Below are 20,786 nucleotides of genomic sequence, written 5' to 3'. Positions count from 1 at the left end.
ATGATATAAAAAGTAAAAGTATGCATCATAAGTCAAATAGAAATTATATTGCAATCGTTTTGTTAAGAATTTGTGTGGAAATATGTCTTCAAACGTATATAAGCTCCTATTTTATAATTCATTCGTCGTTCGTTGGTCGTGCTCATGTGAATACTGCTTTAGATTAGAATTAGTAGTACCCTTGGCTTGATGATTAGTGCGTTGGACTGTCATGCCAGAGCTCTTGGGTTCGATCGCTGACTGTGCCACCTAAAATTTGTTCACAGGTACTGCCTCTTTTGAGGAATTGAAAAATTCTCCCAGAGTAATTCTTGTCTTGAAAAAGTGCTTTCTCAGATTAGCCCTTCGGATTCGGCATATAAACTGTAGGTCCCCTACATCCCTGTAATTACTCACACACAGGAATGGTTGAGAGTTGTAAGTCACTAGGCCCTGGTTCTCTACGAAGTGTTGCACCACCTAATTTTAATAGAATTAAATGAAATAATTGCGGATGAAATTTTGAATTTGATACATTAGTCAAAATTGACATTTGTCTTTCTTTGGAGTAACTAATAGAATTCTGTATTTCTGTAGTCGATGTGATTACATCAAAAGTTTAATGGTTGTGAGACGACTAATGTGAGGAAAAACTAATGCAATATAAATTATGTTAATTATTATTTAACCATTATTAAATCAAAACTATGAACAAGAATTTACAAACATATTCCCTTATGTTATGCAACTTTAAAATTTTAATTAAAAAACTTAATTTTTAATAGGAATGTGCGGAAGATTTGTTATACTTTAAAGTAATTAAGTGTCATGATAATGTTTTGATCACTTCATTGAATGATTTTCACAAACATTTCTTCTAACAAAATTATTTTAAAGTAGAAAATATAAGGTCTAAGGAATTTAAACCTATGAAACACTGATTATCAGGGGTCTATTTAGGATGCATTTTAAAGCACAAAAAAGTCAAATCAGCTCTATAAATTTGACATTTGTTTTCATCGTCCTTAAGCTGGCATTACACGATAGAGTCAATGATCTAAACGGACCCGAGCTGTTCTGGTGAAGCTGAGGTGGCTCGATTTGGCTCTGTCAATCCAGTTAGACTTTCAGCAAATCAAATCGAGGAATCCGAGCCAACGAGCCATTTTTGGTATTGCAAATATTTTGAATTGAATGAGACCCTGATCTTATATAACTAGTGACTTATAAACTACAGCTTAAAAGAACATTTTACAACTGGAATAGATATATAAAGTATGATAAAGATGAAGGATATAGTTCACAGAAAACTAGGGATTTGTTCCATTTCCATTAGAATAAGTAGATGTGTTCCAATGGCTGTCTTTTATGGAAACAATAACGGAACCTATGTATGTGGCTGTTAAGATGTTTGCACAATTTGCTTAGTGTGCATGGTTTAATTAACAGGCTTTTCACACTAAACACAAAACTCTTTTTCTGTGAAATGATCGGTTTTACCTGTTTTATATATAACCTGCCGAAAGCTAAGAGCTATTCAAAGAGGAACTAAACAAACAAACCTTTCCAAACATTATCTGGGGTCTATTCAATTAAATGCAAACGAAACAGCTTGATAGCTGCTGTCAAAGGAAATATTTCACGGTGAAATTGTACAATATTCGTCCACAACTGCAGGAGTTTAAATTAAAGTAAAAAAGTACAGTTATTTTAAATTACAATTTGGTCTTGGTAAGTAATTATCTACAGAACATGGAAGAGAAAATATTGCGAAGACAAAAGAATACCTGCTGGAACTGTGGGCCGAAAAGTGTGGATATAGAAATAATGGCAATATTTGTAAGGAGTTTTTTGAAGGCTTGCTGGTTCAGTAAACTTCGGCAGAAATAAAAATGAAAACAAAATCAAAGATTTTCTTTTCTTTCGAAGTTTCAGGATTTGCAAAGCAGATAATGAAAAAAAAAGTTTAACAGAATCTTTATATTTTGTTCATCTTTCTTTTTATGTATTAAAATCAATTTCAATTGGTCAAAATGCATTTTATTTTCATAAAAAACAATTGAAGGAATAAAGCTTTACTTACAAATTTTGCATCAAAATAAAATTTAACAACAAAAAAAGTTTCAAAAAATGAAATGTCAGACGAAATCGTGTAACTTTTCAGTGTGAACGATTTTTGTGTTTTGGAAAACTTTTTTACGACTTTTTAAAAAATCATAGGGCCTTATCAACACTAAATCGCTAAACACACGTTCAGCAGCAAAGTTAAGTTTTAATAGGTATTACATTTGCATATATCTACTTAACCAAATCAAACACATATTTTATTAATTGGACATTCGCTGTCAAACCGATAGAATAAAAGTGACAGTGGCAATATGTGTCAGAATAAACTAAACAAAAATATTTACAAAATGATGGAAATTTATAAAAATAAAAACATAGTTAAAAATTGAGACATGTACACAACAGTACACAAACACAAGAAATTTTAACTCTTTTGAACTGACAAATCTCTTTTGACAGTTCAGTACAGTAAAAACTAGTACAACTGTCAAGGTAAAACATTGTAGTGGATAAAGGCCCTACATTACATTATTGCAGTCAAAAGGAAATGTCTACATTTATATTTATTTTGTAGAACTTGAACGCGAAAAATTTAGAAGTATTTATTTAGGGTGACGTTTACAGATTAAATATTTAATGATGTAACTCTTATTCATCTTAATATATAAAAATCCAGTGTCATTTGTATATTCCCAGTGAACTCTTCACCAAGTCAACCGATTTCGGTGAAAGTTGGCATTTTATGTGTAATTTGGTCTAACTTAAGATATAGGATAGTTTATATTTCGATTAATGGTCTCAATTGTATATATGTTGCATTAATATATAATAATCAAGTGTCATTATGTATGTTCCCAGTGAACTCTTCACCAAGACAACCGATTTCGATGAAAGTTGGGATTTTATGTGTAATTTGGTCTAACTTAAGATATAGGATAGTTTGTATTTCGAGTAATGGTCTAAATTGTTTCCATATGTGTTGCAAATGAAAAATACTTTATATAAAATCTACTTTTCTAATCGTATATGATCATTATGTTTTCTGAAATATATTTTGACTTTGAAGTACAATTTTGTATTACCTTAAAGCTACATCGGTATTCCACGAAACATGCAAGAATACATTCAGGACGCGATGACTTATGTCCGTCATTACGGACGTCCAGATTTGTTTATAACATTTACGTGCAATCCAAATTGGGAGGAAATACAAACTTTATTATTACCAGGTCAACAGTCGATACATCGTCACGGCATTACTGCACAAGTGTTTAAACAAAAATTAAAATCCTTAATTTATTTCATTGTAAAATATTCAGTCTTTGGCAAAACGTGTTGTTGGTTGTATTCAATTGAGTGGCAAAAGCGAGGCTTACCTCATGCTCACATTTTAATTTGGCTTGATGTTAAAATTCGTCCAGAAGAAATTGATCAAATTATTTCAGCCGAAATTCCAGATTCATCAATTGATCAATAATTATTTGACATTGTTACAAGTCACATGATTCACGGGCAGTGTGGTGCTTTTAATATGACATCGATATGCATGGAAAATGGGAAATGTAAAGAAAAATGTTCTAAGAAATTCACGAATGATACTATTACTGATGTCGATGGTTATTCGTTGTATCGCCGTAGAAACGCCGATAACGGTGGTCACACATTTAAAATAAGAACGTCAAATTCTAACTAATTAGAAATTGACAATCAATGGGTGGTACCGTACTCACCACTGCTGTCAAAAACATACAAGGCTCATATTAATGTTGAGCTTTGTAGTTCAATTAAATGCATTAAGTACATAAGGGCAGTGATTTAGCCATGTTTAGAGTACAAAACATAAATGAAAATGACGAAATAGCACGATACCAATGGGCAGATACATTAGCAGCAATGAAGCTATCTGAAGTATCCTTAGTTTTCCCATACACCACAGAGAACCATCTATCTAACATCTTGCAGTGCATCTTGAAAATGGTCAACGTTCACTGACCAGAATCTTTTTCAAAGGGCATTTGAACCACTAAAAACCACGTTAACTGGATTTTTCTCACTTTGTCAAAAAACTGATGCCTTTGGCCAATTCGGAAGAACATTATTGTATACCGATATTCCATGCTATTTTACATGGAACATGTCAACAAAAAAATGGGAGAAACGTTAAAAAGTAGAACCACTGGGGCGACTTTATACAGTACATCAAAAACGTTTGTTGTTGGTTAATGTTCCTGGACCAATCTCTTTCCAATTTTTACGAAAAGTTAATGGTCGAGTGTTCAGTACGTATCAAGATTCATGTCGTGTGTTGCAACTTTTAGAAGATGACAATCATTGGGATCTGACACTTGCTGATGCAGCTTTAACGTCCTCGCCAAGTTGTATTCGTCAACTATTTGCCATCATCTTGACGACATGTTTTCCAACACAGTCATCTATACTGTGGGAAAAATATAAAAACTACATGACTGAATATTACTATACCGACTTAAACAAACAAACCAATTTCCAAATCTAGGTTTCTCATCAGATATGTATAATAAAGCATTGATATTAATTGAAAACTTATGCATTATGATCTCAAATTCATCACTTAGTCATTATGTTATGCCATCACCTAATCGTCCAGCTATAGACTTAGTGAATAGCGATTTGCAGCGAGAAGAACAATTTAATAATCTTGATTTAGCTACAATTGTTGCTAATAATGAACCATTATTAACTGACGAACAAAAAAATCTATACAATTGGATTACTTTGGCTGTTGATGCTAAACAAAGTGGTTTCGTTTTCTTAGATGCACCAGGTGGAACCGGTAGAACATTTTTGATATCGTTGATCCTTGCGAAAGTACGGTCACAAAAGAAAATTGCATTAGTAATTGCATCATCAGGCATAGCTGCTACTTTGTTAGATGGTCGAACAGCACATTCTGCTTTTAAGTTACCACTAGATGTCCATAAAAATCCAAATGCTTTGTGTAACATTAAAAAGAGGAGTGGAATGGTTACAGTGTTACAAAGGAGTTCAATCATAATTTGGGATGAGTGTTCCATGGCTCATAAACATTCACTCGAAGCATTAAATAGAACTTTGCAGGATTTAAACAGTAATGACAGACATTTTGGTGGAGCTATTCTACTATTATCTGGTGATTTTCGGCAAACATTGCCAGTGATTCCTCGCTCTACTTTTGCTGATGAAATCATTGCATGTTTAATACAATCATTTTTTTGGAGAAACGTCAAAACACTAAGGTAAACAAAAAACATGCGAGTACAACTCCAAAATGATCCGACAGCACGATTATTTTCTCAGGAACTATTAGATATTGGAAACGCTGAAGTGGAATTTAATCAAGATACCCAATGCATAAGATTGACAGACAATTTATGCCCTGTTGTTGAAACTAAAAATGATCTGATCGAGAGTGTCTTCCCAGATATAATAAATAACTATCTAAATCACAATTGGCTCAGTAATCGTGCTATTTTGGCAGCAAAAAATGTTGATGTGGATCTAATTAACTACCAGATACAACAATTATTACCAGGCGATATAATGTCGTTTAAGTCAATCGACGCTACTGTCGATGAAAACTAAGCAGTGAATTTTCCATTTTTTTCGGTTAAAATATGGATCACCGATTATTCTTCTGCGTAATTTGAACCCTCCTAAACTATGCAACGGTACACGTTTGGTAATTAAAAAAATCACCGGAAATGTTCTCGAAGCAACTATTTTGGCAGGAAAGTTTAAAGGAGAAATCGTTCTGTTACCATGCATTTCAATGATACCGTCAGATTCTTCAATACCTTTCAAAAGACTGCAATTTCCTATCCGTTTAGCTTTCGCGATGACTATTAACAAATCACAAGGACAAACAATGTCTATTTGCGGCTTAGACTTAGAGAATCCATGTTTCTCTCATGGGCAATTATACGTGGCCTGTTCACGTTTAGGGAGACCATCGAGTTTATTTGTGTTGACAAAAGACAGGCTGACCAAAAATATTGTTCATCGATTGGCACTTCAGTAAACTTAAACTGTGATTGTCTATTAAGTCCTTCCTTAATTACTCAGCCACAGCAACGCGTGGTCGGGTCTGCTAGTTATTTTAATAAATTATTAAACGTAAATAATTATTTTTTTGTATTCAAGGTCGTAAATAAAATTGTGTATATTCTCTTTAAAAAAATCCAATTCAAGTAAATGAAAGCTGCTTTTCCGAATTCAACCGCACTCCAATTTAGCTATTTATCTGTAGGTGGCGCTATAAATATTTAAAACTAAAAACAGAGAAATCCGATTGCATATTCATATAGTCTATTCACTCGACTAAGAAAAACAAACAAATTACTGGTATGGTTCCATTCGCCACAGCGACAGCGACATATAGCGTGAACTCTCTAGAAATAGCATCAAGCTTAAACAGTGTTTGTTATTGAATATTTTCTTTTTAATTTCTTATACAAAATACAAAAGAAATCAGTTCGAAGTTATCAACAGATAAAAACTTCTAACATTTCTTGTCAATAATACAAATTATTTGAATTGTGGAGGTATTTAACCCTTTCGTGAACCTAAAAAAAACGTGCAATAAATTCTTCAAAATGGCCGAATTGACAGTCAATGCAATAAAATAATTGTCAGCCATATTTGTGTGCGAGAGAAGCGAAAACCTAGTTTTTTTTTTCAAAGTACGTCTTTTCTTTTTTGTTTGCCGTTAATTATTATACTCTTCTCTTTCTTTTAGCAAGCGGCTGAAAAAGAACACACGACTTGTTTTTTTTTTTTTTTGTGTTCGTTCTCAACTCGTCGGTCGTTCGTTCGTTTTTCTCTCATTGAGGCAGGCCGTGTGCTTTCCAAACAAACGTCAGTCTGTTGAGTTAACCGCAACGCGGAGCAACAAAGCGGAATTTTGTGTTTTCGTCATCATTGCGATTATATTACCGATTCGTCGTTATGTCCACAGACAGACGCTAGATAGTTTATTTTTATGCGATTGTGTTTATTTTAATCCGTGTCACACCCTTTGGATTTTTATGACAGATAAATAAAAAGATTTCACCTGTACCCAAAATAACAAACAGTTCTTGGTGAGATAAATGTCAAAATCATTACACTCGACTATTTTGCGATTGTGTCCGTCTCCGCACCCACCATAAATATAATTAATCTATCGTCATAGTGCTTAAATATTGTCCGGTTTTTAAAAAGCCGATTACTAAAACCATTTATCGAAATCAAAAGCCTGCTCCAAAACAGTGAGCGACTACTGTCACTGTCACCACAGTGTCACCCCAGGGCAAGGCATCCATGGTTTTTTGCCGCAATTAAATGCGCATTTCGCTATGTTTACACTACGAAATAAAAAAACGCTTTCAACTTCTGTCACTTTTTTTGCCAGTCCGTTACTGCTAAATTACAGTAAAGGTGAGAGCGAGATGTAGAAATTAAAACAACACAACGAAGAAAAAAAGAGTTCAAGTGAAATTTATAAAATTAATATTTTTCGGTTGTCCGACGAAACATTGGAAGCGAGCGTAGCGTTTGGAAACGGAAGGGAAAGAAGAAAACAAAGAATTTGCCGGCCTGCCACTCGACGCCAATATTCTTTCGGTTTGTCAATGCGCACCCAGCGTGTGTGAGAGAGTGTGTGTATACATGTGTGTTACTTATTGAATCGCGTTTGTGTGTTACAAGTGGATTAAGTGGTTTTTGAAGGAGCTTCATTGCCGCTGCCCGGCCGCCGTCTTCGTCCTCTTTTGCTTTCGCCTTTCGGTTTTATTTTTCAACCCGCCACCCCTTTTCACCCGTCGTCGTCATCGACATCGTCATCATCTCTCACCACATCGGTTTGTTTTAAGTGTTTTATTTTTCGTTCCTTCGTTCGTTCGTTGAATTTTGTCTATACATTTTGCCCTGCGATTTATAAGCAATTATCGTGGTTCTTTTATTTTGCATCAAGGGTTTTTTGGTCGTCGCCTGCTGCTTTCATCTGTTTCTGTTGTTTGTTCGATTCGATTCGACTCGACTCGAGGAGTGATTGCAAGGAAAAGGCTTATCGACGCGTCACCACGTTAATATAAAATTGTTAATAGAGTGCGAGTGAGTGAGTTTTTCAAAAGCAAAAAAGAAAAGGAAAAAATTACCCAAACCGTTATTTCAACACCAAATAGTTTATACAGTGCTGCGCAAACATATAGCGAGGAAGAATAAAAGTTTTATTGTGTTTTCATTTTTTTTTTCGTTTGGTTGTTAATTACACTTATTACAACACACCTCGACGATTAATTTCAGTGTGTGGATTAACTTCTAATTCTAGAGATAACTTACATTAATTTCTGATAGGCTTGAAAAGCAAGTCTTTATTGTTTTTGAATAAGAAAAGAAGAAACAAATCATCGGCGGGGATATGTATCCGGCACCGGTTCGTCATCCATCAGCTGGGGTAAGTTTAATCAATTAAAATGATTGTAACCTAATTAATTTCTATTGTTTATTGTTATGTATAGGTATGCTAAAATATTAGATTTGTTTTGGCCTAACCCACAACTTGATTTAAGAGGTTTAAATGCCGGTAAAAAATAAACTGATTTTGTTTGGCAAAATATACAAAAATATTAGGCTTTCATAGCTTTTAAAATTGGTAGCAAAACACAAAATGTATTTTCATTGACATTTAAATTATATTCCTAGGTATAAGGCCTAGTCTAATATTTCATCTTTACCGACGGGAAAAGTTATAGTAATTATTAAATAAGTATAGAATGCCGACGCTACAAGCGTACGACTATCTTCAAAATATTTGTTATTTGTCAGGCATTGGGTTTGAGGTTATGGATAATAATTTTGCTTTATTTTAAAGATGAGGCTTTACTATCATGTTTTTAAAATGATTTCGGGCAAGTGGCCGTTGCGGCTGACTCCAATAAATTCAAGTGAAGACTGAAGATGCGCCGCAATTTAAGAACAAATTGGTCTGTATTTCAGCAATAAAGTGCCTAAAATTCTCTTCCAAGGCGCCAATCGTCTCGAACTTATTTGCTTAGACAAGCGAGTTCACATAATTTCCCAAAAATACGGTGCTAAATTGCACTATTTTGGAGGCCATGCCACCCACGATGTGACATAACGCGATTAATAAAACTTCAGCAAATTCATTGTTTCTTTACGTTAACCGAACAATTATTCTGGTAACAACTTTACAAGATTTGCAAATGTTGTTTAAGACTAAGTCTATTCATTATAAAATGTAAGTGACAAACCAAAATGAGCATTAATCAAGTGACAGCTGTCAAAAAGAACAACTCCAAGAAAAGTATTGCCAGATTGAAAAACAAACACATCCCTTCTATTTTTTTTAATCAAAGTTTTTAGTTTGATTTTAAAAACTCAATTCTTAAGAGAAATGATAAAAAAATTATTTTATTGAAAATGGAAAACGAAATCAGCCGAATTTGTTGAACTAACACGTTTGTGATATCTATTCTTTTGATAAAATTGGTCGTCCATCTAATCATAGCTCGTTTAGGTTATCCATTCTATGTAAAACTTTGCACTATTCTCATTTCCAATAACACAGCTATTCCAAAAACGTCACCAACCAGTGACATGTTATGGACGGAGAGACTTTTAAGCAACAATTCCTGGATTTTTCTGGCCCTATCTTCATCGCTGAATATGATTTTTGGATACAATTACTTTGATCTTTCTTGTGTTAAGCGAAATGAGCCTTAATATCCTTCAATTCTTAATCTTAATGCAACATACGTTGTAGTGCAGTTTTTGGAATCTGTAATTCTTTAGATCGATGAAGAATGGACAAACTTGTATGTTCGACAATAAAACGTTTTACAGTACTGATATTTTTAGCTGTTGTTGAGTGTCACACAAATACAACATACTCAGTAAAACTACTGCTGATAAAAATGAAATTGAAATGCTGCTGCTGATAGAGACTTGACTTTTAATCGAGTATCGAAAGCAATTATCGAGGCTTTAATTCTTAAGGGTTCTACACAATTTCAATTATTATGACCAAAAATTACTGTCGCCATTTTCTGTCAAATATCTATATATATATGGATACAAATTAGCCACCACACCTATCAATTACAATTAACAATGCCATTGCTTCATTTATTCATGTATTTAACATACCATCTTAGTTCTGTCATGTAAAATTGAAAAAACTCGACATTTTTTTGATTCTCATCAATATGTCAAATTTAATATTAGGGGTAACATTGATAGCACTACGAACGATCGATATTACTTGAATCGAGTCTCGTTTAAGTAAAATTGACAAGCAACGTTGAACGTGTGTAGGGTTCTTTAGACGTTCGTTAGTATGTTTGACATTTGATGGCTTTTATCGTAGAATAGTGTCCAACATCCAAAACACTAAAAAATTACTTTGATATTTCGACTAATTTTCAATTTATTTTAACTAATTTGATTATTTGTGACATTTTTCAATAAGCTGACGTATCAATTTTTGTACATCTACTTATCAGATTAAAAGCTAGATATGTAGGTATAGGTGTATATTGTATAAATCCTCCAACAAAAATACTGATATACAATTTAAATCATAATTCGTATTCTGGAATCTAACGTTGCTTAGCATAAATTCGATTTTTTAGTTTCTTACGTTATTTTTGTATTATATTTTTTGTATCATTTTCAAAAATGTTAGTATCAACAAAAAATATAACAATTTATTAACGCCAGCGACATCTGTTGGATGCGAAGAACCATTTTACTTAAAACATACTCTACGAACGAACCCCTTTATTTTAGTTCTTATTTCATTCAGATTCAACTTAAAAGAAAACATGGAAATTCATTAAATCTACATTATTCTTGTTATTTTTCAAACAAATCATCTTTAATATTGTCCATTTTAATAATTTAAAATAAGTTCTGGTCTGAATTTCGCAAAATTTTTATGTATGCACAACATATCCACTTTCAAATATAATATGTAAATAGTGCTTCGCGCCCCAAAAGTGCTTTAATTTTAAGAAGTGTCACTGTTGTTGCTGAAGTGTGTGTTCGCTTTAAATAATTGGCATAATTTTTACCTGTCAAATGTCAAAAGATGACAGCCACCCAAACAGCGGGCTATTATGAAACTTTTTATTGCAAACGCCTTTATTTCTTCATTGGAAATCTGCAATAATAAAATAATGCTTAAATGCTTTATACAATCGATTCTGAATTTGAATAAGTTAAAATTAGCAAATTAGGTTCCATTTCAATTAAGTGATCAAATCCAGAACCTTCTACCTATTTAGAAGAAAAACTGAAATGTTCTTGTATCGAAAGCTTCAGTCTGGAAGATAATCGAAAATGCTATTAATAGTCATCGAACTTTTGTATGACAGCTATCACAAAAAAGTCTTGTGATCACTTTTTTTCGCGTGATGGATGAAAGCTTTTAATTTACTTTTTTATTAACCAGCAAAGAAAAAAAAATGATTCATTTTAGTTTAAAATTTAAACTTGAGAAGTTAAAAAACCAAATAAAATTCAAAGGTAACATCATATGTTAATTGATACCGAGGCTAATTTGAATTTCCTACCTACTACCAAAAAAGATAAGATTAGCACTTTAGTATTTTTTATTTTTGAATGTGTAAAATAAACAAATAAATACCTACTTCAGTTATGCAATTAAAACATTTTTTTTGTAAATATAAATAAATCAAAAATTAAGACCCTAACATAAGCTTGTGAAATGTCACTAAAATGTTTATATACATATGTTAAATAATGACCTTATTTTACAAAATATAGGTACAAAATTAACATCTACACACATGTACATGGTACATACTCTGTAACCAGAAGGTTTGAAGACAACTGTCAAGACTTGATTTTAGACTCTCCAAATTCGGTTGTCCTTAGTGGCAAGCCATCAGCTCTAGTTCTGTCCAAAAGGAATAATCCAGAGATCGGGATTGCCTAAAGGCCAATCTGATGCACAGCTGGGTCGATTTGTGGGCTGGAACTGAGTTTTTCTGGAACACCAAATAGTGTTTATTGAATAGAGCATTGTTGAGTGGTTTACCACTTTATCTAAAACGTTTTCTTGATAGTTTTTTGCTTTTGTTTGTACGCCTTGCTGACAAAAATGGTGGTACCTTCGTAGCTAACTCCCCTCCAAACCATAAGCCAACTCGGATGATAACCTCTTTGGACTCCGCCAGTTTCCTTTGCTTATTGAGAACTCTGAGCATATACCTACCTTGTCATTTTCTCATCTGAAAACATGACTTTTTTTCAGGGCATTTTTCAATATTTGTCCAGTCACTCCGCGGTAGGCACCCATTCCAAGATCATTTCTAATTAGCCGCGACAAAATTCTTTTCGAAATATACATCTTTCGTGACATGATTTTCTGCTTACGTAGGGGATTTCCGCTCTAATGGCATTTTTTGTCCTCACACTTCGTATACTACCGGGCTGCGGCTTGTCTTTTACACTTAAGGTATCCATATAACGTTTGATTGTACGCCACACAAAAATTCGATTAATACCGAGATTTTTAAACGACTATACAGGTTCAAATAGTTGTAACAGAATTTAGCACGACTACGAATAATTAATTAATTATACTTCTTAGCTTTATTCTTATGCTTGTAAAATTTCAAACGAAAATGAAAGGATGCAAAGCTAATGAAATGAAACAATTCGATTCTCGATGTGAACGCATTCACTTGCAAATAAAGTATTAGTTTAAAATGAAATCGCACAGCGAGACAAGAGAGAACCAAAGGTGAGAGCACATTCTTTTTTTTTGTTGATAGTTTGTTCAAGTTGAAAATAAAGTCTATATAACCTCAAGTGTCCAGTATATTGTTTATTTTAATAGTGTAATAAGAGGCACTTAAGTGTAATGAACTAGAGCATTTAAAAAAATACTCATAGACTGTTAGGTAGATTACCTTTGCCCGTATACTATTCCAATGATATCACCTTTTCTTTCGTGCAAACTACAACTATGTATCATACTCAAATGGACACTCTTGTTTTAATTGCAATTAAAAAAATAGCAAAACGTTCTGTCATGCACTATTCAAATCTTTCATCGTATTTCTACCTACACACTTCTTTTTATTATAATAAGAAATTCCGCAATACATAATTAATTCCATCGGAGAGTGGTGTCGTGCACCCCTGATCGTGACAATCTGTCACTTTATAAGAACATCCAACACCTTGTGTGTACATTTTGCAGAGACGTGAAAAATCAATCAAACATCAGAGTATACCAAGGTACTTAATCTTTTGTTGCTTTTTTTAAAGTCTCCCCTCATCGGCAATTATCTTTCAGATGACATCGATCAGTGTAGCGCAGCTTAAGTAGTGACGAAGCGGATGTCCTATGTCTATGTATGTATGTAGGCAGGCCAGGCATCAGGCACACTCATTGAATCCCATTAAATGTTCCTTTCCACTTAAAGTGTGTGTGTTTGTGTTTAATATTTTATTTTATTTTGCATGCGCTATCCTTGTCAGTGTCACATAAATAGATATCTCTTATTTCTTGTGTGTATATAATTCAGCAATGATGAGCTGCTGGTGCTGATATACATAAATATACCTACCTACTTACCTACCTATCTACCGTACCGACCTATCTAGCAATATAAAATATAAGTGGATATTGAAAAATAAAACTAGTTTGAAATCGAACCAGATGTCTGCAAACCTTTTTTTCTTCTGCTTTTTCTCTTCCTGTGCTACGTACGATACGACGACTACGAGTATTATTATCAATTTCAAGGGGTGGCTCTTGAGACATATGCATCACATTCAATGAGGAACATCAACATCAGACCAGAGCAGCACCCGGCAATGTACTTATTGTTGTGGCAGTTTTATGATTATATAGAAATTCTCTTTTCCTCCCTGTCTCCGTTTTATTTTTGTCTTGATCTTTTTTTTTTCGTCGGTCGTCCTTGGTTTAGACTTTAGAGATCCCCTATAATGATCCTATCAGGTACCTGCATTGATTAAAAATTTTGAACCTTTACTTTTTTAAGATAGGTATATTTTTTGTGTTTTCTTAAACCTACATCACACTAGCCTTTAATTTGTCATATATTTTTTTCATCAAGTTTATTGAGTTAGGAATGTGGCATTGTTGGTAAAATATTTGTTACAGAATTGATTATTTAATCTTCCATTGAAGTTGATTAAATTAGACATGGGTTCGATTTATTTTTAGAAAAAAAAAAAAATGGGTTTAGGCAAGAATTATACTTAAAAAAAGTAGAAAGATGAAATTTACACTAAAAGTGTTGAATTTAAAATGTATACATTTATTTAAATACTTAGAATATAAGGGTTTTTAAAATGTTTAATCATGTTAAATATTTTCTATTTATAACAAAGGTCAATAATATCTAATATTTATGTCGATTGACATTCGCTGAATGAACTACATTGTCGATTCCTTACACACTACCTTATCATTTGTGAACAACTTGGCTATTGCCGCTGTCAGTTTCTGACATACCTAAAACAACTACGACATCCCAGATGCTCTGTATGGTAGTGTTTCTATGTTCTGTTTTTCTCTAAGGACTATGACTTAACCTCTGTTGTAGTCATTAAGATAGCTTTCAAGGAATCGAAAGTAGAGAATTATGGCTGAATCACAAACACGCTTCAACTTTGGCTTCACCTGAAGTTTACGAGTTCAGCCATAGGAATTCAATAAATTCTACCACAATGGAGCTTCGACCTCACGTTTTGTTTGACAATCGTAATTAAAAGAACGTAATGTAACGTTATGTGACTCCAAACGGAAGCTCTAGTTCAATTATCTGAACATTTGCTTTGTCTGACAGCTCAACAGCTGAACAAAAATGTGAACAATCAAAATATTTGTTCTTTGGAGGGATGAAATAATATAAATGTTATTCAAAGCAACCTCGAAGCAGGCCTAACGTAACGCAGACAAAGCTGAATCTGACGCGTGATTGTGATTCAGCCATTAAAACAAAATGCATATCCAATGGATGAATTAAGAAAGTGAATTTTTAAAACCAGTTAATGACACTAAGTGTCAAAATTTTAATCACTTATGCGAAAAAAGTACTTTTTCAATTCACACTTTGAAACCGGTGTTTGTATTTAACGACTGCTTTTGGGTTAAATGAGCGTCATTTTTAACAGCTGATTCCAAAAAACATTATTCAACTCAGTTTGGAATTCTGTTGATTAAATACACTCTAAATCCTTTTTCGGTTTTTTTGATTTTGCCCATTATTAAGAAAAAACACTCAAACATTCATGAAGATAAACTTTGAACATGTATTTTTAAACTTACTATTGCTTATTTTTGTTTCGTTTAATTTTAACTAAAAATTCACTTCAGATTCATCTGAAAATTGACACAAATGACAGATTATAAAAATTGTATGTAGTGCGAAAAGGTTGCCATGTTGGTGTGGCAGACCATGTTACCGACATTCGTTCAACTTTCTCTCGTCGGATTTGCTAATAGCAAAAGTTTGAAATATAATTGAAAATGTCACTTAAGCTGTAAAATTTTTGATTAACTACAGGGGTTTTCAATGAGAGGTTTAATTTTTATTATTTAAAAAAGGGGAATTTTTGAAGATGATTCAATGGATGTTTATTTCGTTGTAAAGTGAAAGATATGTCATTTGCAATAGATGACAATATCAGTAAAATGAATATGGTTGCAGCACCATGTCCTTTTCATAAAATTTTACATGATCAATTCGAATTCCATCTTTTTGGTCTTGAATCGGTCATTGGCATGATATCAAAGAAATATTCCTAAGGTGTTGAGTCGAAATATTTCGCACGACAATTGTGATTTCTTTTCGGAAAATAAAACCGTCGGGAAACTTTCCTTGCCATTTCGCGATAGTTTCGTTGCTATATCGCACTTTTAAAAACTTCAATTTTCATTATTTTTGTCGCATGCCTATTTCCTGAAAATGTCCATTTGACCTGGAAAATTACCCACTAGTAGCAGTGGGTTTAAGGAAGAAATAAAACCTATGTAATTTAATGTTATGGCCAAGAATTTAGCTTTATTATAAAGATAGTGGTTTGCTATTTTATTAAAAAAAAACTTCGTGGCTGGCTGGCTCCAATAAATTCCAGCTGAGAAGTTCTATGCTATCTTCCATAAGGTGGATGGACTTTGACACAGCTCAAATGGTTGCGAGTGATGGCGAATGGACTCACTCGGGACTTCTTCAATACCATGTTTCACAGCAATAACAGCATCTTCAATATCCTTTAGAGTAAATCTGGTACGAAACCGATTAATGGTTACTGAAATTACCGACATTGCTGGGTGATAAACTAAACTTAGCATTAATCCAATGACAGCTGTCAAAAAAGCCGACTCCGAAAAAAGTACTGCCGTACTAAATTTTCACAATGGAATCGGTGTATTAAATATTATCAGAAGATAATAACAAAAAAAAAAAAAAAAGTTCTAAAATTTCGGAGTGATAGTGATGCTAATTTGACAGATATTCGAAATGAAATGAAAACTATTAACAACTTGAAAAACTGCTTTCATTTAAAATTTAGCCAATAAAAATCAAAAATAGCATTATGAACTGTCAAAATCAACCCATTTCTTTAACCCCTGTACATAATGGGTAGCTGCTTAGGTCACGGGCTTTCATTAAAAGGCCGTTACAAAAAATCGTCTTCAATCGTGCAGCGTGTATTAAAGGGTATAATAACTTGTTTTTATACACATACATATGTCATATGTAGTCCCAGCCTTCAACTAATTGCACGAATTTGATTTTTGTTACTGCAGTTTCCCATTGTGGCGCTTTATACAAATTTGTTATTTCATACTTTATAAAGTTTTTCATCCAAAACAATTTTAAATTGTGAATATAATGTTTACTGTCTTGAAAAAATTTGTGAGCTGTTAAGAATATTGACGACAAACAAAATTTAATGAGTATTAAATTAACCACAAGCACGTGTTAAAAGCAAACAAAAAAAGAAATGCCATTAGTATTCACCTCATTTATAAATCATTTGCCATCAAAGCAAATGCAAAACAAAAAAAAAAAACAAAAACGAAATAAAGAAATATTATGTTTGTAGGCTGGTATGTCAAAAAATTTGTCAAATTGATTCTTGGGGTGAACATAAAAAACAAGCACAGATGAGAGAGGTACAAGCCGAAGAAGAAGACCGGGCGGCAAATATAAAATGTGACATTTTTTTTTTTTTTAGGTGACGCAAAGGTGGTTGTGTTATTGAATGATTATACAGCCGTCGCCGAGCAGCAGCAGCGCCGCGTCGCTTTGGGCGGGACAATCTCTTTAGTTATTAAGTGTCATGTCAATAGGAATGTGACAGATAAATTGTTATTTACAATCTTAGTTAACCTGTTTCTGTTTTATTGTTTAAAAAATAAAAATTAATATTTTTGTATTATTATTTTGTTGGCTTCTTATTTGGTTGTGTTTGTTTTTATTATTGTTTCTTTTCTTTGGGAATTCATGTTAATTTTGTTTGCATAAATGGGGCGTTTAAAGCAAGCAACGGAAGTCTATTGTTTTGACCGTGTTTTGCCTACCTCACTATACATCTACATAGTTGTTTTGTTCTTATGAATGTTTCATAGTGATGAGTGTGGTGATAAGTGTTTGGCAATGTACTTTTTTGACAAATTATTTTCATATTTAATTCCAGATACTTTTTCTTAGATGGTCGTTTTGACAGCTGTCACATGATTTATGATCAGTTTGGTTTCTCACTTCATTATGAAAAGAGTTTCTTCTGAAAAAATTTTACAAATTTGTTACCAATAATAGTTTAATCGTATGCGTTTTATTTCTTCTTACAACCAACTTCTCTTAAAAAAAAAACACCCTTTCTATACCAATGCATACGAACCTCCATTAAAAAGTCTCATTAGGAGTTTCATTTAATTTAAAATGTTAGCATTTGGCGGTATCTACAAATGTACAAACAGTTGTGTCCACAAAAAAAAACATTGCTTATACAATTTTAAATAAATAGCAACATATTTGTCAGAAATGACTTTGCAAAAGCTTAATACTGGTTTTTTTAATCAAACGGTACTTCAAGCCGAAATTAAGAACAATTAGTTTTTTTTTAATCAACTTTTGTTTGCTCATATCTGCTCATCAAAGATGGCGCAAAAGTTAGCATATGAAGAAAAAAAGTTTTATTTTGTAAACAAAGCTTTAGAAGTTTTGTTGACATTTATTTTGTATCTGTATACTTTAGCAATGTCAAAGCAGAATTTGTATTTTCCGCCATTTTCATAAAATTCATGTTTAACTAAATTAACTAACTTAATTTTTCTTTATTAAATTCCTTACAAAAATGGAGAATAACAAAGCATCATTCATTTGTGGTTTCAAATTGGTATCGTTCACATTCGACAACTGTCAAATTCAATTGTCATTTTAAGTGTCATAATATTAGTTGAATGATTGCCATTTAAAATAATCTTTTTAATAATAATAAAACTTAATTAAAAAAGTTGTATACAACTACGCTCAGTCCAAAATATTGCGAAATAAGTACATACATACTTGTAAAAAATTGGGGAACAAATTTTGTTTTTCGATTTAATGGGCGTGGCATAACCCCACTTTCTTATCTAAGTTATAACTTAAAATATTAATTTAAAATACCACTTTAAAGTGTTGTAGAATAATACAATTTAAAATATAACAAGGCTAAATATGTGATTCTTAGGGGGCGTGGTATCAACCCAATTTCCCAAAATTTGTATCGTTTGCATAAAATAGTTCTGATTCTTGAAGAATGATTATGTTGAACATAGTGAAGTGAATTGATTTGTATAGTAAGGAACAAAGTGAAACAATCTGAGACTGTACTTTTAGGAGTAGGGGGTGTTGTATCCGCCCATATTTATATAAAACAGATCCGAATCATGCATAAGCATAAGTTAACTCTTCAATAAATCGATTATAAGGAGTGACCACAATAAACGTCATAATGTGGTCTGAGCGATTATCATTCCTTAGAACGCCTCCGCCGTGAAATAATTGCGGACGATATTTTTGACATTTCGATCAATTCGTTGTCTCAATTTCATGACAACATCACACAACGAATATGAAGACCAAATTTTTTGCACTTAACTTCTCTCAACCTGCCCCTAGCGCAATAATTATGACCAAAAATTGGAGTTTCGGATACGGACTCCGAATTTCGGTTGACGATTTGTAGACGTTTCTTGTCCATGTACCGAACCATGGAAAGAGTGCGTTCACAAATTAAATTCAAAGTTGTCAAACGATATTTTTGACACTTTGACCAACTCGTTGTTTCATTTACACGACAACATCACACAACGAATATGTAGACTAAAATTTTTGCACTTAATTTCTTTCAACCTGCTCCTAGCGCAATAATTATGACAAAAAATTGGAGTTAACGTTCTTCTAAAAGTTTTGGATACGGACTCCGAATTTCGGTTGACAATTTGTAGACGTTTCTTGTCCATGTACCGAACCATGGTGAAAATGTTGATTTTACGGAATAAATTGACTGACAATTCGATTAAGTGAAAAGGTGCGTTCACAATTAAATTAGAAGTTGTCAAACGATATTTTTGACACTTTGACCAACTTGTTGTTTCATTTACACGACAACATCACACAATGAATGAACTAAAATTTTTGCACTTAACTTCTTTCAACCTGCCCCTAGCGCAATAATTATGACCAAAAATTGGAGTTAACGTTATTCTAAAAGTTTTGGATACGAACTCCGAATTTCGGTTGACGATTTGCAGACGTTTCTTGTCCGTGTACCGAACCATGATGGAAATGTTGATTTTACCGAATAAATTGACTGACAATTCGATTAAGTAAAAGGGTGCGTTCACAAATTAAATTCGAAGTTGTCAAACGATATTTTTGACATTTTGACCAACTCGTTGTTTCATTTACACGACAACATCACACAATTAATATGTAGACTAAATTTTTTGCACTTAACTTCTTTCAACCTGCCCCTAGCGCAATAATTATGACCAAAATTTGGAGTTAACGTTCTTCTTAAAGTTTCGGATACGGACTCCGAATTTCGGTTGACGATTTGTAGACGTTTCTTGTCTATGTCCCAAACCATGATGAAAATGTTGATTTTACCGAATAAATTGACTGACGAATCGATTAAGTGAAAGGATGCGTTCACAAATTAAATTCAAAGTTGTAAAACGATATTTTTGACACTTTGACCAACTCGTTGTTTCATTTACACGACAACATCACACAATAAATATGTGGACTAAAATGTTTGCACTTAACTTCTTTCAACCTGCCCCAAGCGCAATAATTATGACAAAAAAGTTTTGGATACGGACGCCGTATTTCGGTTGACCATTTTTTGCACACGTTTCTTGTTCATGTACTGAATCATGATGAAAATGTTGATTTTACTGAATAAATTGACAATGAAAATTCGATTATAAAGTAGTATTCACATGAACGCGACCAACGAACGACGAATAAATTGCAAAATGTGAGTTTACATACGTTTGAAGACATATTTCCACACAAATTCTTAACAAAACGATACGAATATAGTTTCTATTTGATTAATGATACATACAAATTTATTCGTCGCGAAAAAAATTGTAGTTGATACGAACTGTCAAACTTTATTCGTTATTATCCACATTTGCAACAAATAAAATAATC

The 20,786-nt window shown here is 32.9% G+C and overlaps 1 protein-coding gene across 4 annotated transcripts in view; it reads left to right on the top strand.

Moving 5' to 3' along the window:
* The first annotated feature begins 6,452 nt into the window (after window positions 1–6,452).
* The window catches only part of LOC129938591 (protein groucho), a 307,911-nt gene continuing 293,577 nt past the window's right edge, over window positions 6,453–20,786 (top strand). For 2 of the 4 annotated variants that reach the window (XM_056046250.1, XM_056046248.1), the window contains exon 1: window positions 6,455–8,497. In XM_056046250.1, the coding sequence (XP_055902225.1) occupies window positions 8,462–8,497 (36 nt within the window). In that variant the 5' untranslated portion in view covers window positions 6,455–8,461. Of the gene's footprint in view, window positions 8,498–20,786 lie in introns of all 4 variants that reach the window. The other 2 variants (XM_056046249.1, XM_056046246.1) reach the window with 2 other exon arrangements.

This window comes from Eupeodes corollae, chromosome 1 (genome assembly GCF_945859685.1).
Source record: "Eupeodes corollae chromosome 1, idEupCoro1.1, whole genome shotgun sequence".
NCBI lineage: Eukaryota > Metazoa > Arthropoda > Insecta > Diptera > Syrphidae > Eupeodes > Eupeodes corollae.
The sequence above is the reverse complement of the archived record's forward strand: the minus strand, read 5'-3'. Positions and strand labels throughout refer to the sequence as shown.